The sequence below is a fragment of the Garra rufa genome, chromosome 14, assembly GCF_049309525.1.
Source record: "Garra rufa chromosome 14, GarRuf1.0, whole genome shotgun sequence".
NCBI classification, from domain to species: domain Eukaryota; kingdom Metazoa; phylum Chordata; class Actinopteri; order Cypriniformes; family Cyprinidae; genus Garra; species Garra rufa.
Genome location: NC_133374.1, coordinates 35,041,730 through 35,067,907, shown reverse-complemented (window position 1 = coordinate 35,067,907; position 26,178 = coordinate 35,041,730). Strand labels below are relative to the sequence as shown.

The 26,178-nt window shown below is 37.5% G+C and overlaps 1 protein-coding gene across 1 annotated transcript; it reads left to right on the top strand.

Moving 5' to 3' along the window:
- Positions 1–403: 403 nt before the first annotated feature.
- On the top strand, positions 404–26,178 carry bace2 (beta-secretase 2). Its single transcript, XM_073817677.1, has 9 exons — positions 404–867; positions 5,179–5,267; positions 14,944–15,160; positions 15,762–15,893; positions 17,399–17,533; positions 18,365–18,466; positions 18,588–18,737; positions 19,600–19,768; positions 23,461–26,178. Exons 1-9 carry the CDS (start codon positions 592–594, stop codon positions 23,700–23,702), a joined length of 1,512 nt encoding a protein of 503 aa, XP_073673778.1. The 5' UTR covers positions 404–591; the 3' UTR covers positions 23,703–26,178.

Genomic DNA, 26,178 nt, shown 5'->3' with positions numbered 1-26,178 from the left:
ATTTTAGTCCCTATATTAACTCAAATCGCTCTAAATCATCAGAAGATGACGGGTTATGGACATTAAGAAAACAGTGCACACCTGTAGATACATAGTGCTTACTTTCTTAGAATAGGCTACTTATTAAAACAGTAAGATTAAACATTACTCTCCAAAGATTTTTTTTTTTACCCTGTGCATTGCAGACTTTCAAAACATCGAGAACTGTCGTCTTAAGCATTTAAACGTCACCTTGGCGTTCCGATAGCGTTCTCCCTGCCTAGCCGCTCAAAAATGCTGTAGCAGCCACAGCAAACAAACTTTTAAAGCCACAACCCAGTAGTCTTTCCCTTTCCCGTGTCTCTGGCCCTCATTAAACGCTGGAATGTTTGGATATGCTCGTCATATCCGTCAAATGCTCTTTTCAGGAAGTTATCAATTGAACACATTGCACACATACTTTATATCCCTGCGGCATCTGTCTGGTTCACATACTCTCTGCTGAAGATTATTCCCATAACTAATAATGACAATGAAACTATCAATGATAGAGTTCTGCACTTGGAAGCAAAGCTGAGTGTTGTCTGTCTGGTCAACTTGAAGTTTGGCGAGATGCGGCTCTACGGGCTTTTGCTACTTTGTCTTTCCTTCTGGACGTCTCATTCAGTGTTTAAAATACCTTTAAAAATGTTTGCGGGGAAATTCAACGCATCCGTGCAGCTGGACCTCAGGTCTTTGCGCCAGAATAAAAGCTCAGCGGAGAATGGACTTTCCCTGGCATCAGATCCAGCTGGGATTGTCAACTTTCTGGACATGATCAATAATTTAAAAGGAGACTCTGGTAGGGGATATTACATGCAGATGGTCATTGGGACTCCGGGACAAACGGTATGTTTTTTTTTTTTTACATTTTGATACCTCTTTTCACTTTCATTTTTCCTTTTGTACGTTAAGTGTTTTGTAACGGTGTATTTATTTATTTTGTAACTGTCTTACATCGGAGCTTTTAAATATTTTAACTAGATTCTGCATTATTATTTGAAAGTATGTGGACATTTAAGTCTCACAAACAAATGAATGTCGTTCATAGATAACCAAACATCAAATCAGCCATTATTTATTTTAAAGAAAGATAGCACAGACACACATAACCACAAAAGAGGAAGCAATTTCACAACAGTTTCTTTGGGACCAGTTAGAGTTAAGATAGAAGAGTCAAGTTACTATAATTCTGAGAAAATGTGTTATATTTTATATTTTACATAATGAAAATAAGACATTTGTGATTGTGACTTAAGTGTCCACATATATTTCAGACCGCTGTACTTCATCTGTTTCAACAGTTTTCATATGGTTTGACCTCCACAGCTTTGTTTAAAACTCAGCTGATTTCTGATCAGCTGTTAAACATCAGAGTAGATGGGTACTGTAGGCTACACTGATCTCAAAGCAGTGTTTCACCTTTTAAGAGCATATCAGTTCAAGAAGCATGTGATGTGAAAGTCTCTATGAGATGCCTTGGGCGCAGGATGGAGACCAAAGAGCCCTTGATCTTTGTGCTGAGAATATGTAAGAGCCAACTCACATGGGTTCACATGACAGCAGGCCCCTCAATGAGAGCAGCTGACTCAGATTAGGGCCTGAAGGAGGCGCGTGTGTCCACTTCTCTGTACAGGCTTTATGGTCAGTTGGTATTGCCGTTATCAGTTTCTCTTTCTTATCAAAAACTTCGTAACGAAATTGTGAAATATGAAATCTCCCCACAATTTGGTTAATAATTTGTAGGGATGTGCCTTATTACACTATTCAGAAAGGCACGGATAATGGATTCAAAGTGAATGACAAATTTGGCCAAAATATTTGGCCTAAGTAGTCACTGCACGTGTCAGTTGGATAACAGGTGAGCCAGGGAAAGCACAATATTATTGAGGCAACCAACAGATTGCTGTACATGCCTCTTGTCTTCCTCTTTACTACAAGTTGTAGCACATTATAAACATGAATGAACATCAGAAGTTATGTTGAAAGAAACAACTTATTTTGTATGAGCATAAAAGGCAGAATTTGCTAATTCAAAACTACAAACAGTACAGAATTACAGGCTTTTATATCATGCTTCTCATCTCAAATAACTTCTAGTTTAAGCCTAAGTTTTAAAATGTATTTTTCAAGGTAAAAGGGTGTAAAAAGAAAAAATCTCAAATTATCAATCTATAAACATTTTTACAACTTATCTTGCCTTGTGATATTTAGGGTAAAATTATCTGTTACACACAGTCATAGAAGTCTATGCCAAACTACTTTAGAAAGATTCCTTTTTAAGAATTTTTAATGAGGCTTTTTTCATCATGTTGTTAAGACTTTGTTTGGTAAGGCTTTGTTTGTCTTTATGCTACTCAAAAACATTAAAATGCATTTTGATTTAGGTTTGTTGAAATTCCTAAAGCTAAAAATGAAGGGCTCATCCAAAACAAACATCACTACTTAAATTCAGTTCAAAAATGGATGCATTCAATTGCATTCCTCTCTCTTTAGAAAATCAAGCTTGAATATAAGTGATCATAATTCGTCACGTGGCGTGTCTCTCTGGAAATATTGTAATGAAATGCAGTGTCACTGAACATCATGTTTATTCTCTCATCTCATCACAATTGAATGAGTAAGGTGAACTGCAAGAGGCCAGGATCTTCCCGCATCCTCTGCGAATATGTAATTAAGGGTACTCATGTTAATTGAGGCGCTCTTTCTAAACGAGCCACTAATTGCGGAATCTGTCGTATGTGCGGAGGCGTCGGACTGGAGTGGCTCACATCTGCTAATTGGTACAAACAGGTAGCAGATGCGTTCCCAGTGACAGAGCGCCTGCCAATTAGCTAAGCCACCTCGATAGGGGTGATTAGAGCCCGCTTCACCAGTAGAAGAGCCATGGGAGTGCAGTGAGGAGGAGTACAGGGAGAGACAAGCACAGGGAAGGGGCCAGATTCTTGGAACCAAGAGAAGTATGTGTGTGCCAGGGCCCTGTTGCGGACAGACTTCGTGTTTACTGGAAGTAGCCAGTAGTCATGACTGTAGCATGGCTGGATTTTTCATACCAGACAAGAAGTGGCAGGAACATTGCCAAAGTGAAGAAAGTGTCCTTAATGTATCCTCCAGACTTAGTATTGGTGAGGCCAAGGATCACTGTTACTACTGGTTTTAGGAGTAATTTTACATCGCTTCGAAAATAATACCTACAATAGCAATGATAATTTGCATTCTTTAATTGAATAACCACAAACAGTTTCTGTGTTTTTCCACTGAAGACCGAAGATTGTAGCCTGGTGGGAAACAACGCTTGTGCTGTTTGCCTGAGAATTTGTACTTAATAATTGTCTTGTTGAGTTAAAGCCGTCAAGGAATGAGAAATTACACACAATAACAGGCAACTCTGATCACATTTCTGCTTATTTGGAAAGGTCTCTAGTTAAGCACAATAAGAAGATTATTCCTCTTGAATTTCTTTCAAACCCTGCAAAAACAAGGTCTAACATACGATTCATTCTATTTCCGCAATACTTTACAAAGCGACAGCAGCTTGTTCTAATCAGTTTACTTATTAATGTAAATAACCATGATTTGTAATGTTTAACCCTTGTTAAAAAGAAGTGTACTGTAAGTATGTGGCTACTTTAAATCTTATACCCCCTTAAAAAATAACTTGTAGATAGTACTTGCAGATAATATAATATTAATGAAAAAAAAAGCCACTTAAACATAAACTTTAATGACAGTGTTTCTTAACACACTTTACTTTAAGTTAAACATAACATTGGCCATAAATGCTCATCAGTGTTTCGGTAGTATACTTTATCTATATTTCAGACAACAAAAGTAAGTCTAAAATACCAAATAAAGAAGTAACTTTAGCACTTAAGTGAGACAAAAAAACTTGCATTCAATATAAATTTAAACTACAATATGCAATTAAGGGTCCGAAAACATTACACTCAGTTGATTAAGTATAGTATTTCCGTAACAAGTAATTATTTCCTTAAAGGAAAGTTATTAAATGAAGCTTGCCGCCTCATGTGTAAATAGCCAGCCATTATCATTGGTTACGTGTGGATAGTGTGCAAATGTGTTGTATTCATAACTGGACAATGTACAATGTACTATATAACAATAGTATTCAATTTCAAACGTAGCTGAAGCCAATCTTTCTCACTTTTTCTCCTCCTTAAAACAACATATAAAAATCATTACTTAATAACAACTTGAGATTTTCCATAACGTTTAATTCAAACACAGCATTAAAATGCGTTCCTGGGTTTAAGAGTTTAAGTGTTTTTAAATGAAGCTGTTAGGATCAGTGCAGTGGAGCAGATCTGTGTGTATATTATGATGGCGTTAACGATGAGGAATGCCCATAATGGCCTCTTTGGCAACTGGGTGAGATGGCACAGCTCTGTTATCTCATTAGTTCCCCCTCGTTGAACCAGCGCTCCAACAACATTATTCCAACTGCCGTGACCGCCTCACAAGCGCCTGGCAAACAGAAACATATGTGTGGAGAGGCTAAATTGGAGGGCTCTGTGCCAGCAGCGTTTGATGGTATTTAGGTGGTTGACAAGTGAGCATAAAATATATAAATCAGATATAAACTGATTATGACTAATTTGATTAATAAGTATATAATTAATTTTATTTTGAAATTTAAGTTTTCAAATTGATGATCATAAAAAATAAAGATATGGTATAAAACAACTATATGGTATTTTAGGGGGATGTTGTTTATTTTCTGTGGTAATCAACAGCATGTCACAGATGATCATGAGCTGTATTTAATGCAAAGCATTCCTTTGAAAAAAATTTCCAACTAATAAATAAAAACAAAACTACGATTCGCACTCACATGAACAAACGTTTCTGCTCACAGCCCTTCTTTAGTGTGAACAACACATTGAAGAAGGCCTGTGAGACGAAACGTGTGTGTCCATGCCCTGTTGGTGAAAAAATGGCTAATTAAATGTAAAGACTGTTACATGTGAGTGCGAATCGTTGTTTTGTTATGAAGTGATTTAATGGATTGACGCACCTAAACGAAAGTTCAAGCTATGCAAGAGCGCGGTGTAAACAACTTTGTGCAACTAATACATTAAAAAACTGACCAGTTATATGTTAATACATAAGATAATGACATCAGTTTTTCTGTCTTTGCAGTTGAACATCCTGGTTGATACTGGAAGCAGCAATTTTGCTGTAGCTGGAGCAGCACATCCCTACATCACACACTACTTTAACAGAGCACTGTAAGATCACACTCCTACATCACACATCACTATAACAGCACTGTAAGATCACATTCCTGCATCACACATCACTATAACAGCACTGTAAGATCACATTCCTATATCACACATCACTATAACAGAGCACTGTAAGATCACACTCCTACATCACACATCACTATAACAGCACTGTAAGATCACATCCCTACATCACACATCACTATAACAGCACTGTAAGATCACATTCCTATATCACACATCACTATAACAGAGAACTGTAAGATCACATCCCTTCATCACACACTACTATAACTGATCACTGTAAAATCACATATCACTATAACAGAGCACTGTAAGATCACATCCCTTCATCACACACTACTATAACTGATCACTGTAAAATCACATTCCTATATCACACATCACTATAACAGAGCACTGTAAGATCACATCCCTATATCACACACTACTATACCTGATCACTGTAAAATCACATTCCTATATCATACACTACTATAACTGATCACTGTAAAATCACATCCCTACATCACACACTACTATAACTGATCACTGTAAGATCACATTCCTATATCACACACTACTATACCTGATCACTGTAAAATCACATTCCTATATCACACACTACTATAACTGATCACTGTAAAATCACATCCCTACATCACACACTACTATAACTGATCACTGTAAAATCACATTCCTATATCACACACTACTATACCTGATCACTGTAAAATCACATTCCTATATCACACACTACTATAACTGATCACTGTAAGATCACATCCCTACATCACACACTACTATAACTGATCACTGTAAAATCACATTCCTATATCACACACTACAATAACTGATCACTGTAAAATCACATTCCTATATCACACACTACTATAACTGATCACTGTAAAATCACATTCCTATATCACACACTACTATAACTGATCACTGTAAAATCACATTCCTATATCACACACTACTATAACTGATCATTGTAAAATCACATTCCTATATCACACACTACTATAACTGATCACTGTAAAATCACATTCCTATATCACACACTACTATAACTGATCACTGTAAAATCACATTCCTATATCACACACTACTATAACTGATCACTGTAAAATCACATTCCTATATCACACACTACTATAACTGATCACTGTAAAATTACATCCCTACATCACACACTACTATAACTGATCACTGTAAAATCACATCCCTATATCACACATCACTATAACAGAGCACTGTAAGATCACATCCCTACATCACACACTACTATAACTGATCACTGTAAAATCACATCCCTACATCACACACTACTATAACTGATCACTGTAAAATCACATCCCTACATCACACACTACTATAACTGATCACTGTAAAATTACATCCCTACATCACACACTACTATAACAGACCACTGTAAAATTACATCCCTACATCACACACTACTATAACAGACCACTGTAAAATTACGTCCCTACATCACACACTACTATAACAGACCACTGTAAAATTACGTCCCTACATCACACACTACTATAACTGATCACTGTAAAATTACGTCCCTACATCACACACTACTATAACAGACCACTGTAAAATTACGTCCCTACATCACACACTACTATAACTGATCACTGTAAAATTACATCCCTACATCACACACTACTATAACAGACCACTGTAAAATTACGTCCCTACATCACACACTACTATAACAGACCACTGTAAAATCACATCCCTACATCACACTACTATACCTGATCACTGTAAAATCACATTCCTATATCACACATCACTATAACAGAGCACTGTAAGATCACATCCCTTCATCACACACTACTATAACTGATCACTGTAAAATTACATCCCTACATCACACACTACTATAACAGACCACTGTAAAATTACGTCCCTACATCACACACTACTATAACTGATCACTGTAAAATCACATCCCTACATCACACATCACTATAACAGAGCACTGTAAGATCACATCCCTTCATCACACACTACTATAACTGATCACTGTAAAATCACATATCACTATAACAGAGCACTGTAAGATCACATCCCTTCATCACACACTACTATAACTGATCACTGTAAAATCACATTCCTATATCACACATCACTATAACAGAGCACTGTAAGATCACATCCCTTCATCACACACTACTATAACTGATCACTGTAAAATCACATATCACTATAACAGAGCACTGTAAGATCACATCCCTTCATCACACACTACTATAACTGATCACTGTAAAATCACATTCCTATATCACACATCACTATAACAGAGCACTGTAAGATCACATCCCTATATCACACACTACTATACCTGATCACTGTAAAATCACATTCCTATATCACACACTACTATAACTGATCACTGTAAAATCACATCCCTACATCACACACTACTATAACTGATCACTGTAAGATCACATTCCTATATCACACACTACTATACCTGATCACTGTAAAATCACATTCCTATATCACACACTACTATAACTGATCACTGTAAAATCACATCCCTACATCACACACTACTATAACTGATCACTGTAAAATCACATTCCTATATCACACACTACTATACCTGATCACTGTAAAATCACATTCCTATATCACACACTACTATAACTGATCACTGTAAGATCACATCCCTACATCACACACTACTATAACTGATCACTGTAAAATCACATTCCTATATCACACACTACTATAACTGATCACTGTAAAATCACATTCCTATATCACACACTACTATAACTGATCACTGTAAAATCACATTCCTATATCACACACTACTATAACTGATCACTGTAAAATCACATTCCTATATCACACACTACTATAACTGATCACTGTAAAATCACATTCCTATATCACACACTACTATAACTGATCACTGTAAAATCACATTCCTATATCACACACTACTATAACTGATCACTGTAAAATCACATTCCTATATCACACACTACTATAACTGATCACTGTAAAATCACATTCCTATATCACACACTACTATAACTGATCACTGTAAAATTACATCCCTACATCACACACTACTATAACTGATCACTGTAAAATCACATCCCTATATCACACATCACTATAACAGAGCACTGTAAGATCACATCCCTACATCACACACTACTATAACTGATCACTGTAAAATCACATCCCTACATCACACACTACTATAACTGATCACTGTAAAATCACATCCCTACATCACACACTACTATAACAGACCACTGTAAAATTACGTCCCTACATCACACACTACTATAACTGATCACTGTAAAATTACATCCCTATATCACACACTACTATACCTGATCACTGTAAAATCACATTCCTATATCACACACTACTATAACTGATCACTGTAAAATCACATCCCTACATCACACACTACTATAACTGATCACTGTAAAATCACATTCCTATATCACACACTACTATACCTGATCACTGTAAAATCACATTCCTATATCACACACTACTATAACTGATCACTGTAAGATCACATCCCTACATCACACACTACTATAACTGATCACTGTAAAATCACATTCCTATATCACACACTACTATAACTGATCACTGTAAAATCACATTCCTATATCACACACTACTATAACTGATCACTGTAAAATCACATTCCTATATCACACACTACTATAACTGATCACTGTAAAATCACATTCCTATATCACACACTACTATAACTGATCACTGTAAAATCACATTCCTATATCACACACTACTATAACTAATCACTGTAAAATCACATTCCTATATCACACACTACTATAACTGATCACTGTAAAATCACATTCCTATATCACACACTACTATAACTGATCACTGTAAAATCACATTCCTATATCACACACTACTATAACTGATCACTGTAAAATTACATCCCTACATCACACACTACTATAACTGATCACTGTAAAATCACATCCCTATATCACACATCACTATAACAGAGAGCACTGTAAGATCACATCCCTACATCACACACTACTATAACTGATCACTGTAAAATCACATCCCTACATCACACACTACTATAACTGATCACTGTAAAATCACATCCCTACATCACACACTACTATAACTGATCACTGTAAAATCACATCCCTACATCACACACTACTATAACTGATCACTGTAAAATTACATCCCTACATCACACACTACTATAACAGACCACTGTAAAATTACATCCCTACATCACACACTACTATAACAGACCACTGTAAAATTACGTCCCTACATCACACACTACTATAACAGACCACTGTAAAATTACGTCCCTACATCACACACTACTATAACTGATCACTGTAAAATTACGTCCCTACATCACACACTACTATAACAGACCACTGTAAAATTACGTCCCTACATCACACACTACTATAACTGATCACTGTAAAATTACATCCCTACATCACACACTACTATAACAGACCACTGTAAAATTACGTCCCTACATCACACACTACTATAACAGACCACTGTAAAATTACGTCCCTACATCACACACTACTATAACTGATCACTGTAAAATCACATCCCTACATCACACACTACTATAACTGATCACTGTAAAATCACATCCCTTCATCACACACTACTATAACTGATCACTGTAAAATCACATCCCTACATCACACTACTATAACAGACCACTGTAAGATCACATCCCTTCATCACACACTACTATAACTGATCACTGTAAAATCACATCCCTACATCACACACTACTATAACAGACCACTGTAAGATCACATCCCTTCATCACACACTACTATAACTGATCACTGTAAAATCACATCCCTACATCACACTACTATAACTGATCACTGTAAAATCACATCCCTACATCACACACTACTATAACAGACCACTGTAAAATCACATTCCTTCATCACACACTACTATAACTGATCACTGTAAAATTACATCCCTACATCACACACTACTATAACAGACCACTGTAAAATTACGTCCCTACATCACACACTACTATAACTGATCACTGTAAAATCACATCCCTACATCACACATCACTATAACAGAGCACTGTAAGATCACATCCCTTCATCACACACTACTATAACTGATCACTGTAAGATCACATCCCTACATCACACACTACTATAACTGATCACTGTAAAATTACATCCCTACTAGAGGATGGATACCCGAGCCGAGCCCGAAGTTACCCGACGGAACCCGACGGGCCGGGCCGGGTTCGGACAGATATTTAGAAAGGATGCTCGGGTTCGGGTCGGGCTCGGTCACATCAGCGCGATAGTGCGCCTGTGTTATAACGGCGCTTTTTGCCCAGTGTGCACTGATGCTCTCATCTGTTGACATTTCCGAACGCTTTCCTACAGTTGCTTAATAAAAGCGGGCTTTCCACACAAAAAAAGTGCATGTGTCATTAGTATGAGAAAAAAAAAGAGATTTTAACTGTGTCGGGCTGGGATCGGGCTCGGACATAAATATCTTAATGCTTGTCGGGCTCGGGTCGGGTTCGGTTACTGCTCTGTCGGACGCTGGCCGGGCTCGGACAGAAAAATGCGGCCCGATCCGAACTCTAATCCCTACATCACACACTACTATAACTGATCACTGTAAAATTACATCCCTACATCACACACTACTATAACTGATCACTGTAAAATTACATCCCTACATCACACACTACTATAACAGACCACTGTAAAATTACATCCCTACATCACACACTACTATAACTGATCACTGTAAAATCACATCCCTACATCACACACTAATATAAGACCACTGTAAAATTACATCCCTACATCACACACTACTATAACAGACCACTGTAAAATTACATCCCTACATCACACACTACTATAACAGACCACTGTAAAATCACATCCCTACATCACACACTACTATAACAGACCACTGTAAAATTACATCCCTACATCACACACTACTATAACAGACCACTGTAAAATTACATCCCTACATCACACACTACTATAACAGACCACTGTAAAATCACATCCCTACATCACACACTACTATAACAGACCACTGTAAAATTACATCCCTACATCACACACTACTATAACAGACCACTGTAAAATCACATCCCTACATCACACACTAATATAACAGATCACTGTAAAATTACATCCCTACATCACACACTACTATAACAGACCACTGTAAAATTACATCCCTACATCACACACTACTATAACAGACCACTGTAAAATTACATCCCTACATCACACACTAATATAACAGATCACTGTAAAATTACATCCCTACATCACACACTACTATAACAGACCACTGTAAAATTACATCCCTACATCACACACTACTATAACAGACCACTGTAAAATCACATCCCTACATCACACACTACTATAACAGACCACTGTAAAATTACATCCCTACATCACACACTACTATAACAGACCACTGTAAAATTACATCCCTACATCACACACTACTATAACAGACCACTGTAAAATCACATCCCTTCATCACACACTACTATAACTGATCACTGTAAAATCACATCCCTACATCACACACTACTATAACAGACCACTGTAAGATCACATCCCTTCATCACACACTACTATAACTGATCACTGTAAAATCACATCCCTACATCACACTACTATAACTGATCACTGTAAAATTATATCCCTACATCACACACTACTATAACTGATCACTGTAAAATCACATCCCTACATCACACACTACTATAACTGATCACTGTAAAATCACATCCCTACATCACATACTACTATAACAGACCACTGTAAAATCACATCCCTACATCACACTACTATACCTGATCACTGTAAAATCACATTCCTATATCACACATCACTATAACAGAGCACTGTAAGATCACATCCCTTCATCACACACTACTATAACTGATCACTGTAAAATCACATATCACTATAACAGAGCACTGTAAGATCACATCCCTTCATCACACACTACTATAACTGATCACTGTAAAATCACATTCCTATATCACACATCACTATAACAGAGCACTGTAAGATCACATCCCTACATCACACACTACTATAACTGATCACTGTAAAATTACATCCCTACTAGAGGATGGATACCCGAGCCGAGCCCGACGGAACCCGACGGGCCGGGCCGGGTTCGGACAGATATTTAGAAAGGATGCTCGGGTTCGGGTCGGGCTCGGTCACATCAGCGCGATAGTGCGCCTGTGTTATAACGGCGCTTTTTGCCCAGTGTGCACTGATGCTCTCATCTGTTGACATTTCCGAACGCTTTCCTACAGTTGCTTAATAAAAGCGGGCTTTCCACACAAAAAAAGTGCATGTGTCATTAGTATGAGAAAAAAAAGAGATTTTAACTGTGTCGGGCTGGGATCGGGCTCGGACATAAATATCTTAATGCTTGTCGGGCTCGGGTCGGGTTCGGTTACTGCTCTGTCGGACGCGGGCCGGGCTCGGACAGAAAAATGCGGCCCAATCCGAACTCTAATCCCTACATCACACACTACTATAACTGATCACTGTAAAATTACATCCCTACATCACACACTACTATAACAGACCACTGTAAAATTACATCCCTACATCACACACTACTATAACAGACCACTGTAAAATTACGTCCCTACATCACACACTACTATAACAGACCACTGTAAAATTACGTCCCTACATCACACACTACTATAACTGATCACTGTAAAATTACGTCCCTACATCACACACTACTATAACAGACCACTGTAAAATTACGTCCCTACATCACACACTACTATAACTGATCACTGTAAAATTACATCCCTACATCACACACTACTATAACAGACCACTGTAAAATTACGTCCCTACATCACACACTACTATAACAGACCACTGTAAAATTACGTCCCTACATCACACACTACTATACCTGATCACTGTAAAATCACATTCCTATATCACACATCACTATAACAGAGCACTGTAAGATCACATCCCTTCATCACACACTACTATAACTGATCACTGTAAAATCACATTCCTATATCACACATCACTATAACAGACCACTGTAAGATCACATCCCTACATCACACACTACTATAACTGATCACTGTAAAATTACATCCCTTCATCACACACTACTATAACTGATCACTGTAAAATCACATTCCTATATCACACATCACTATAACAGACCACTGTAAGATCACATCCCTTCATCACACACTAATATAACAGACCACTGTAAGATCACATCCCTACATCACACTACTATACCTGATCACTGTAAAATCACATTCCTATATCACACATCACTATAACAGAGCACTGTAAGATCACATCCCTTCATCACACACTAATATAACAGACCACTGTAAGATCACATCCCTTCATCACACACTAATATAACAGACCACTGTAAGATCACATCCCTTCATCACACACTACTATAACAGACCACTGTAAGATCACATCCCTTCATCACACACTACTATAACTGATCACTGTAAAATTACATCCCTTCATCACACACTACTATAACTGATCACTGTAAAATCACATTCCTATATCACACATCACTATAACAGACCACTGTAAGATCACATCCCATCATCACACACTACTATAACTGATCACTGTAAAATTACATCCCTTCATCACACACTACTATAACTGATCACTGTAAAATCACATTCCTATATCACACATCACTATAACAGACCACTGTAAGATCACATCCCTTCATCACACACTAATATAACAGACCACTGTAAGATCACATCCCTTCATCACACACTAATATAACAGACCACTGTAAGATCACATCCCTTCATCACACACTACTATAACAGACCACTGTAAGATCACATCCCTTCATCACACACTACTTTAACAGAAGCTTAAGATCACAATCACTACATCACACACTATTTTAACAGAGCACTGTAAGATCACATCCCTACATCACACACTACAGTACAACTGAGCACTGTAAGATCACATCCCTACTTCAAACAATGCTATAAAAGTGCACTGTAAGATCATATCCCTACATCACACACTACTATAACAGAGCACTGTAAGATCACATCCCTACATCACACTTTACTACTGTATAACAGAGCACTGGAAGACCTCAGTCACTACATCACACACTACTTTAACAGAGCACTGTAAGATCACATCACACACTATTTCAACATAGCACTGTAAGATCACAATTACTACATCACTCACTATACTGTATAACAGAGTACTGCAAGTCCACAATCACTACATCACACACTACTACTGTATAACTGCGCACTGTACACATCTTTAGTTACATCATACACTACTGTAACAGAGTATTGTAAGATAAAATCCTTAAATCCCACCAGTATAACAGATTCTATCCCAATATCTCATTCTACTACAACAAAGTACTGTAACATCAAAACACACATTACCACTACATCACATTTTTTTATAACACAGCATCCAGACAAAACCTTTACATTCATTATATTACAATATTTTAAGTATTTTAACGTGTGTCAGTGAGTCATGTTTGCAAGTTCAGCAGTGTGTTATTATGTTCTGCTCAGTTCCAATACGTATCAGAGCTCCGGGAGGGGAGTTGCAGTAAAATACACACAGGGAGAATGGGAGGGGGAACTGGGAACTGACCACATCACCATTCCTCAAGGGCCCAATGGTGCCATCACCATCAACATAGCCGCAATCCTCGCCTCAGAAGGCTTCTTTCTGCCTGGAATCAACTGGCAGGGAATTCTTGGACTTGCATATCCTCTATTAGCTCGGGTAAGTCATAGGTGTTATTGAGAAAAGGTGTGTTATTTGGTGCGACTGTTTGATTTAGCTCAGCTATGGTTGTCACGTGTTAAATTATGGTGCCTTAAAGGTGTGGCTCAGATCCTCAAACATCAGTGCTATATTTGCTATTATCATCTTTTACGTCAGTGTATATTTGCTGTTATTAAGAGCCATGTTTCAGATATAATGAATAATAATTGATAAAATGGATAATACATATTTTGTATTGTTAAATGGTATGGCAAAGAAAGTACCAAATACTACCAGGATGTAAAGGTACGTTGATATTCTTTGAAGGACCATGTACCAGGGTAAATGATTATGGTAATTATTCAGTGTCATGGTATATTTGTAATATATCACTGTGCCATAGTATCACTTTTTTTTTTTATTCTTTTAGAGACTTTTTTTACTTTTATGAGAGCATATTTTTCCTTACCATCTGTTCCTTGTCACCTTTTTGTCAATTAATTCTAAATACTCAATACAAATACTGACTTGTACTGTGTTTAAGCATTAGCATTATATTATTTGAAAATATGTATTTAAAAATTTCCTTAGGATGAATTTAGTATTTTTCTCCTCTCAGCCTGACCCATCAGTGGAGCCCTTCTTCAACTCTGTTGTGAGACAGACCGGCATTCCAGATGTGTTTTCTCTCCAGATGTGTGGAGCAGGAGTCTCTGCCAGCACTACAGCTGACCCAGCGGGCGGCAGCCTGGTGTGTATCAGACCAGAAGTAGTCTTGAACTGAACTACAATAATAAACAATCCAAATTAGTTAAAAATGAATCCACTGCTGTAGTGTGTACACCAATTTGATCATGTTTGAACATGAAAACTATTCATGTACTATTTACAGGACTTCTTAAACTTCAGAAGTAGGTCATATTTTTCATGGCAGATGTTTGAAGAAAAGTATAAAAAAAATTATAATCCTATGTCAAGATTAGTGTCAAAGATTAGTGTATTAATATTTATTAATTCAGTCACAAAAAATCAATTTGAAAAGTTAATAATTGTAGGATCAATTTCAGTTCTTAAATCGTATTTAAAAACAAAACCTGAGGCCCTGATCAAAATTGGCCCCTTGGTGAAACATTTGAGACTGGGGTCTCATGTTATTAACAGGTAAACTGGAGTTTAAACATATGAGTTGGTGCCGTAGGTAGCATTCAGGCCTCCTGCTTTCATAAATCAGATCAGTTAACACCTCTCAAGGACAGATGAGATTGGGTTTCTCAGCACTACTCAAGAAACATAATAGCTCAGCGCGTCTCTGCGTCTCACACCTCCGCTGCCTCCTATAGGACGGCGTGTCTCGTTAGTGAGAAGCTAATTAAGCTAAAGAGAGCCCCCTGCTGCTGGCACATTCTGTTAGCAATACGGGAGCACTGGAAGAAGAGGCGGCCACGTGTCCCGCAGAGAGGAGCAGATGGGAAGCACGGTGGGGAGGGGTGTGTCCTGTGTCCACCGCTGAACAACGTCCAAAGCCTTTTGGAAATATTTGACTAGCCTCTTAATTGGATGCTATTTGCAGAAGTTAAAAGCACCAGAAAGTCCATTTAAATTGTATTTATTATTATTTTTATTAATTTTTTGCTTTATCTGATATTCTTAGAAGCCAAGGATAAATTGGTAGATGAGCCATGCTGTTGTTAGTAAAAAAAAACAAAAAAACAGTTCTGTCGGATTTGAGACTTTTATTTTCCTGTCAACATTTTTTTCCCTCTGTTGATTGATTGATTGATTAGTACATTTTCAAATTTTTATACAAAGAATTACTACTTTTATCGATAAGGATGACAGATAAACAGATAAATGAACATTAAATACATTTAATTAAAAGTAGAAAACACCCCACATTTGTATAAAACAAGTAATGAGCAGCAGCATTTCTTTTAATGTGACCCTGGACCACAAAACCAGTCATAAGACTCATTTTTTTAAATTTTGACACATACAATGTATTTTTGGTTATTGCTACAAATATACCCATGCCACTTAAGACTGGCTTTGTGGTCCAGGGTCACAAATATGAAAACAATCACTCAATCAATTTTCAATCAAGTGACTGTAAAAAAAAAAAAAAAAAAAAAAAAAATTATTGCACCTAATCAACAGGGGATTTTATTAATTTATTGTTAATATTTTAGAAGGTTTTCATACAAAGGAAGATGGAATGCCTCAGATTACCTGCTTTGATGTCTTTGTGTCATGTTTCAGATCATGGGAGGAGTTGAGCCCACCTTGTACCGGGGTTCAGTTTGGTACACGCCAGTCCTAGAAGAATGGTACTATCAAGTGGAAGTCTTGAAGCTTGAAGTTGGATCCCAAAATTTAAACCTAGACTGCAAAGAGGTATATGACACAGTCCAACTCAGAAAGTATGAAAGTATTTCTGTCATGACAACTCTGAAAAGTTTAGCATGGTAATGGATAATGGATCTGCTACGCTGCTGCTGCTGCTGAATTGCTGCTGCTGTTGGTTATTGCTGTAGTTGTAGATTATTGCTGCTGCTGCTGCAAGCAAGTACAGAATTTGCTTCTGCCAAAGCATATGACGATACGGTGCTGTGAGTATTTAAGACATACTGCTGCTGCTCAAACAGCATAAAATAACCCGTAGCAGATCTATACAGGTGGAGCTGGGGAAGGTGGAGGGTTTCAGAGGAACTCTGAAAGCATGCTGCGGAATGCCCAAGTAAATTCTACCAGTCATTTAAATAGCTGCAAGCTCATTGGTTGCGTATGCAACATGAACATCAGCTTGTGCCGATCAGCTTGTGCCAAGTCATATAACTCTGTGATATCATCAGTTACATTAACAACCAGTCAGCCTGCATCATATTTCATGGCAGAACTAGGTATTTATTTTGAATAAAGCCAGTTCAACCAGAAAATCTAGTCCATCCTTTTAGATAGTGATGGTGTTAAAACCACAGTGGTTATTTGACCTTATGGGGACAGTAAAGAGTCGTGACTCGTGGCTCCAAGAGTGAGCTGAAATTGTACCTTTAAAGACTGCAAGTGGAGTAAGTCCAGCATTCATTAAGATATACGGCAGAGAATATCACTACTAAGAATGTAGTGATCTTGTTTATGAAATCCTGAAAGGAGCAGAGCAGATATTGCTTTTTGTTTGATGGAGGCCTTGACTGATTTTTCTCTCCCTTTGGTCGTTTCATTTAGTACAACTCAGATAAAGCCATTGTGGATAGTGGGACGACTTTACTGCGACTTCCTGGGAATGTGTTTAGTGCTGTGGTGGAGGCCATTATGCAAACATCACTGGTATGACCTTCCTTTTTGGAAAATAACTTGCCTCACATACACAATCTTGTGCATGTTTAAGGGGCTTAATCTTCAAAATGACTCCTCAGTTACAATTGATTGTTCTCTCCTGCTCTGCTAGATTCAGGATTTCTCTTCGGGGTTTTTTGATGGCACTAAGCTTGCATGTTGGATGAGAGGCGAAACACCATGGAGGCTCTTTCCAAAAATCTCAATCTACCTCAGAGCAACAAACACCAGCCTGTCTTTCCGCATCACCATTCTCCCACAGGTCAGGACTTTCCCTAAATTCCAAATTATACTTCATTTTTTACACATACACAAGGTGAAGGTGAATTTCATCACCAGATTAGATTCAAGTTTTTCCGGGTTTGCGTGCACAAAAAGTGGGTGGGTAATATGCTAATGTTTCATGTTGACGTCAGCTTGGGATGCATTTTAAAAACTACTAATTTAAGAGTTGACTCTTTCTTTTGAGAGACTATACACAGTGCACTTTCAGATTTAAAACTTTGCTGGATGTTACACACTGCATAAAAGGTCATTTAAAAAATCCATAACAGGGCCACCTCAACAACAACAGATGTTCTCATTGACAATTGCTTGTGAGAGAAGTTTATGAGATAGCCGCAGTTTAAAAGAGCACAAATATTTTTATCAGTCATAACTTCTGGAGAAAAATAGCATAGACACTGGACAAATGAAACTTTCTAGAGCACTTGTATTGGCCACCTGCATTTGCGCACTGCAAACTATTGAAAGATGTTTGATAACTGAAATTAAAATTTACATTTCGGTTAGCTTCCAAGGCAACATTTCTAATTTTCATTTAGTTTATGTTGAAGTGTTAAAACTACTAACTAGAAATAAAATAAAAAAACTTAAACGAAACAAATCAGAAATTGAAATAAAAATAAGCCTACATTAAGATGTGGTTTTGAAAGTATATGTCATTAATTTTCTCGTTTAGGATTTAAGAGCTCTCTTATGAACAGCTTTTTCATTATCACTATATTGCATTCAGTGATATACTTTGTGGTTTTTGATATGAAGTTACATACTTTCTTAAAATCACCAGATATCAGTATTGCACATATTTGCTCTTCTCTTGACACCAAATTTTGTCTCTGCAGCTGTACGTCCAGCCAGTCACTAATATTGACGGCACATTGGACTGTTTCCGTTTCGGTATCTCCCCTTCAGCAAATGGCTTAGTCATTGGAGCCACTGTGATGGAGGGCTTCTACGTCATCTTTGACCGTGCACAAAAGAGGGTGGGCTTTGCTGTTAGCACTTGTGCAGGTAGGTGGGTTCAAGGAGGTGCAGGTTTATATGTAAAATTCAAATCTTAAAATTGTTTCTGATAGAAACAGTCCTAGATATACAACAGTGTCTACATCAGGACACACTTTAAGAGAGAGCCTGAAAACTATTTCTAATTTAATATTATCTACCACAACACACATTGTCCTTATATATTTATTACTTCAATATGCCTATAACCAGTGGTGGATGAATGATAAAAATCAAGTACTGCAGTAAACGGTAAAGGCTATACACTATCAAATCAGGAAACTTTACACTAACAAATACACTCAATAAATTGAGTCTCAATAAATTAGAATGTTGTGGAAAAGTTTATTTATTTCAGTAATCCAACTCAAATTGTGAAACTTGTGTATTAAATAAATTCAGTGCACAGACTGAAGTAGTTTAAGTCTTTGGTTCTTTTAATTGTGATGATTTTGGCTCACATTTATTAAAATCCCACCAATTCACTTTCTCAACAAATTAGAATATGGTGACATACCAATCAGCTAATCAAATCAAAACACCTGCAAAGGTTTCCTGAGACTTCAAAATGGTCTCTCAGTTTGGTTCACTAGGCTACACAATCATGGGGATGACTGCTGATCTGACAGTTGTCCAGAAGACAGTCATTGATACCCTTCACAAGGAGGGTAAGCCACAAACAGAGTGCTGTGTCCAAGCATGTTAACAGAAGGTTGAGTGGAAGGAAAAAGTGTGGAAGAAAAAGATGCACAAACAGCCGAGAGAACCGCAGCCTTGAGAGGCTTGTCAAGCAAAATCGATTCAAGAATTTGGGTGAACTTCACAAAGAATGGACTGAGGCTGGGGTCAAGGCATTAAGAGTCACCACACACAGACCTGTCAAATAATTTGGCTACAGTTGTCGTATTCCTCTTGTTAAGCCATTGCTGAACCACAAGCAATGTCAGAGGTGTCTTAAGCCGCTTTTCCACTATCGGGCCGAACCGTTCTTAGAACGGTTGGGTACAGTTCCAGTTGTGTTTCCACCTGAGCCTGGTACGGCACGGAACGATTACAAACCGTTCTCGGCCCGGAATTCTTGGCACGGTTAGACAACCGTGCTGAACCGGGCTGGTAAAATGCGTGTGCATGACGTCGCCACGCTGTTGCCTGGCTACCAGTTTCTCTATGGCTCTGTCTATGGCTAAGCGGATGCGCAGTAAGCAGATACGGTAAATATAAATATAAATGGCTGAGACACCTTTGTCTGTGGAACATTTGCTCTAATATTGATATTTGGACAGAAAGAAAAATTCAACAACAGCTGGAGGGTGCAAAGAGAAACGAAAAGTTTTTAAAATTATAGCGCAGTGTCTTGCAGAGAAGGCCATTAAGAAAAGTTCAAAACAGTGCCGGGAAAAAATAAAAAAACTCAAACATACATATCGCGTCCAAAAGGACAATAACAGTAGAAGTGGGGCTGTCTACTCTTGCGTTACCAAGGCAACGATTTGACGCATTTGTATTTACATTCCAAAGAGTTCCATTATCTGCACCACAGTGGAAAATCAAACCGTATCTGTGCTGACTGGCCCGGATCGGCACGGAACAGAACGGTTAAGCATTGAGAACGGTTCGGCCCGATAGTGGAAAAGCGGCTTTAGCTGGACTAAGGTGAAGAAGAAATGGACTGTTGCCCAGTGGTCCAAAGTCCTCTTTTCAGATGAGAGCAAGTTTTGTATTTCATTTGGAAACCAAGGTCCTAGAGTCTGGAGAAAGAGTGGAGAAGCTCATAGCCCAAGTTGCTTGAAGTCCAGTGTTAAGTTTCCACAGTCTGTGATGATTTGGGGTGCAATGTCATCTGCTGGTGTTGGTCCACTGTCTCACTGCACCCATTTACCAAGAAATTTTAGACCACTTCATGCTTCCTTCTGCTGACCAGCTTTTTAAAGATGCTGATTTAATTTTCCAGCAGGATTTGGCACCTGCCCAAACTGCCAAAAGCATCAAAAGTTGGTTAAATGACCATGGTGTTGGTGTGCTTGACTGGCCAGCAAACTAACCCGACCTGAACCCCATAGAGAATCTATGGGGTACTGTCAAAAGTAAAATGATAAACAAGAGACCAAAAAATGCAAATGAGCTGAAGGCCACTGTTAAAGAAACCTGGGCTTCCATACCACCTCAGCAGTGCCACAGACTGACCACCTCCATGCCACTCTGAATTGAGGCAGTAATTAAAGCAAAAGGAGCCCTTACCAAGTATTGAGTACATATACAGTAAATGAACATACTTTCCAGAAGGCCAACAATTCACTAAAATGTTTTTTTTAGTGGTCTTATGAAGTATTCTAATTTGTTGAGATAGTGAATTAGTGTTTTTTGTTGAATGTGAGCCAAATCATCACAATTACAAGAACCAAATACTTAAACTACTTCAGTCTGTGTGCATTGAATTTATTTCACAATTTGAGTTGAATTACTAAAATAAATAAACTTTTTCCTGACATTCTAATTTATTGAGATTCACCTGAATATGCATGGCCAATAATTTGTGTTATTTTACCTATAATAGCATACCCCATACATACTATGACAAACAAATGCAGACATTCCATGTTCAAGCATTTCAATGAGATTAAACAGCCCATATTAATATTTACAGTAATTAATAGTAAAATTCGCTATTAGTAACTTTTTGCACCATCAGTCTAGTCACACACACAATTAAGCTTTGATGATATCTGGGTTCTCAGCCATTTTGACCAGACCATTAAATCAATGATTTGTTGACTCAAAATTTGCTTCAGTCAGATGAGTGACTTGTGAATCACTTCATTCCAGAAATTCATTACAAAGAACTGTTCTTGCATCTCAGAGGAAGCGGTGATTCCTTCTGTTCAAATAACAAGGCAAAATATCATTTTTGTATTTATTTATTTAATAAAAGATAATGGAGTAAAAACTTTGATACTATGCTTTGGAATGTAATGAAGTTTACCAAAATAAAAACATTCTAAAAAGTAGAGCTCCATGAAAAATATGCTTAACTACAGTAATAGTAAAAAAAAAAACCTTCCTGTTCACCCAAAAATGAAAATTCTATCATTAATTACTCATCCTCATGTTCCAAACCTGTAAGACATTCATTAACAGCCTCCTGTAGCGAACCGATGTGTTTTTGTAAGAAAAATATCCATATTTAAAGCATAAGAATCACTTTAGTCTAGCTTGGGCTAACAGTTGTACACTGAACTTACTGCTTTGGGAAGGGGCGTGGCAGGACTGAAACGCTGTCTAAGCTGTTCGCCAATCGCAATGCAGTGGGACTGCTAACCAATCACAACACACTTTGTTTTTCGGAAGGCCCGGAACTAATTGAGCCACTTGTGCCAGGCTGGGGAGAAAGTTATTGTAATAATGTAAATTATGTGAAAAATAATGCATTTTTTCGAACCACCAGCATGTTCTAGTGCACCCCCAAATTTTGTAAAAGAGCATAAAAGGACCCCTTTAATTTGTGTTCAGAAGACGAACAAATGTCTTACAGGTTTGGAACAACATGAGGGTGATTAATTAATGACAGAATTTTCATTTGTGGGTGAACTAACCCTTTAACTGTGAAGTGGCCTCAGGTAATTTAAGTTTAAGATGTATGAGATCCAAGTGCACCTATCTTTTTATGGTTACTTTTGTAAATACCTCTTCTGTCTTTCCAACAGAAAACGGTGGTGTGCCATTTGCAGAGATCGCCGGGCCGTTCCTAGCTGAGGGCATAGCGTCAGACTGCACGAGTGGCGTGTCTCTTAGGGAGCCGGTGATGTGGGTGATCGCGTACGGTCTGATGGGCATATGTGCCTTGGTTCTGATCGTACTCCTCATCATGCTCATACTGCCTTGCCGACGGCACAGAGACGGCGAGATTACAGACGAGTCCTCACTGGTGCGGCATCGCATCAAGTGACGTCAGGCGTCAACTGAAGATGAGGAGGCACCATCTCAGCAAAACAGGGTTGAAGGAACTCAGAGCAGGTGACAGGGTGAACACACTGCAATGAGCTCCAGGTGAGATTTCTGTGAGGTCACATTTATTATTACCACTGTTTGTCTGGGTGGAAGATGATGGGACTTGGACATTTGTTGACACTTGTGGACATGTACGGTTGACTGAACTTTTTTAAGGAAAAGGATCAAACTACTGAAGGATGAAGGAATCATGATTATATATGTGATTCTTATTAAAAAAGAAATCATAAATAAAAGTGCCAAAAAATAAGTATATGACATTGAAGTGAAGTAAATGGTGATGTTGATGCTCCAGTTTTTCTCCAAAGTATGCTGCTCTTTTTATTCTTAGTCTTCAATATAATAAATTTAAAGGGGTCCTATTATGCTCTTTTACAAAGTCTTTTGTTTTGGGGGTGCACTAGAACATGCTCTCATGCTTGGTGGTTCGTTGTAGTTCTTGAAAAAGTATTTTTTAAAAACTATATATCTTCCTTTGGAGTGGACTTTGAGATTTGCAACTCTGTAGATGTTTTTTATGCCCAAACACACATACCACACACTGGCTAAAATTCAAAAATTGAAAAAGCATAATAGGACCCCTTTAATAAAACTACTGGAAATCAGCAATGGTCTCTCAGGAGCCTAGATAAGTTTTTTTTTTTTTAACTGTTCTTATCTAGAGGCTAAGGCTTACTTTTAGATGTCCCTATTACCTTTGCATTGAAAGGAATTATTCCCCAAAAAATGAAACTTGCCAGAATATACTTCCCTATGTTGTTCCAAAAAAAAAAATGGTTTGACAGATTGTGATGCTGCTTTTGCTCATACAGTGCAATGAAAGCAATGGGGAGAGATGCTGCTGAGGTCAAATATAGCAAAGTAATTTCTTTTGTATGGCTTCTGAAGACTGAAGTAATATAGCAAAGAAGCTAAATGGACTACATATCTTTTTCCGAAAACGAACAACGCACAATAAAATAATAAACCTGGTTTCACATTTAACTGAGCAAAGAATGCAGAAGAGTTCCTTGTACAGAGTTCCTTGTTACTTCCATTTAAAGTTCACTCAGAATGTCTGTGTGCCATATATATAGAATACTGAGTGAATTTATTTTGTCTCATTCACTAAGCATGCGTACACACATGAAGTCTGCATAAAAACGTTGATTGAATTCATGATTCACCAAAAAATGAGAGGTTTCTCTGAATAACAATGCATGCATATACAATCAAAGCAAAAAATATTCAGACACCAGATAAAATTTTTGATATTTTATTTTACTAGTGGGTGTAGTTCATTTATGTAAGTGATGATAGCAAAATAAAGTAAACTGTGACATATTATACCCCCAAAAAATCTTAATACAGTGGACTACCAGTAAAATTGATAAAAATTGGACCAAACATTTGATTTGACACTTTGACCTGACCATGCCTTTCTATCAAAGTTATCTGACATTATTAAGATGAATTTGTTCTGACGCAGCTCGTCATATTTTATTACCATTTTCTAAACTATAGCGAATGACATTTGATAATGTGGGCAATTTTGAAGGTGCCTGAATACATTTTGGTTTGACTATAATTCATTTGATTATCAAGATGAATTTATTCTGACACAGTTTTAACTCTGAGTTCTTGTCATATTTTCTTACCATTTTATAAACTGATGATGTAAGAAATGTTGATGGTGTCCGAATAAATTTTGGTTCGTCTGTATGTACAGTTGGCTAACGAGAGGTTTGTATAAGAATTTTTATTGTGTTTGAACTGGTCTTGAGGACTGCGCACTTGGCATTGCTCAAGGAGAGTGTGTCTGTAGAGAGGCGCATGTTTGACGAAATGCTGTAGTGCGGAAGGCCCTCATATGGAGTTGGTTTTGGCGTGGTTTATGCAAATGACTAACTTTGTGCACGCGGCTGCTCACTTTAAATACTCCAGGTTGAGAACAAAATTGTGTGCATACACGTGTTCGTTGTGAATGTTTTCGTAAGGGGTTTGAATGTGCTAAAAACAAATCAGCTACGCAATTATTAGTGAATGAGACTGACTGTTTCTCTCCTTCATGTTTGGTACATTTTAAATGTGTTTGTGTGATTGGTACAATGATGTCATTCTTTTAACATCAGATCAGATCATAATCATGAAGATTTAAAAAATTAGGGAAACTCTTCTCTGTTTTTAAGGCTGTGCCCTTCTTGCGTAATATCAGATTGAAGATTTTTCTGGAATTAATGTGGGTACTTAAGGAAGACTGGCAAAAGAGTGAAAAGAGAATCTTTAGCCAAAACAGTTTTATTTCTATTCCCAGGTATGCATTTTTGACTTATGCTTTTATGTTTTTGTGTAAATGATTTTGGACTGACCTTTTATTTCTTAATTCTTTAATTTATATGTGTAGCTCTACCTGGTGAATAAAGTGTCAAACTTGA

Coding starts and splice junctions, on each gene's coding strand:
- bace2 (XM_073817677.1), top strand. CDS start 592: ATGCGGCTCTACGGGCTTTTGCTACTTTGTCTTTCCTTCTGGACGTCT. Junction 15,161..15,761: donor CATATCCTCTATTAGCTCGG/GTAAGTCATAGG, acceptor TTCTCCTCTCAG/CCTGACCCATCAGTGGAGCC. Junction 18,738..19,599: donor GCATCACCATTCTCCCACAG/GTCAGGACTTTC, acceptor TTGTCTCTGCAG/CTGTACGTCCAGCCAGTCAC.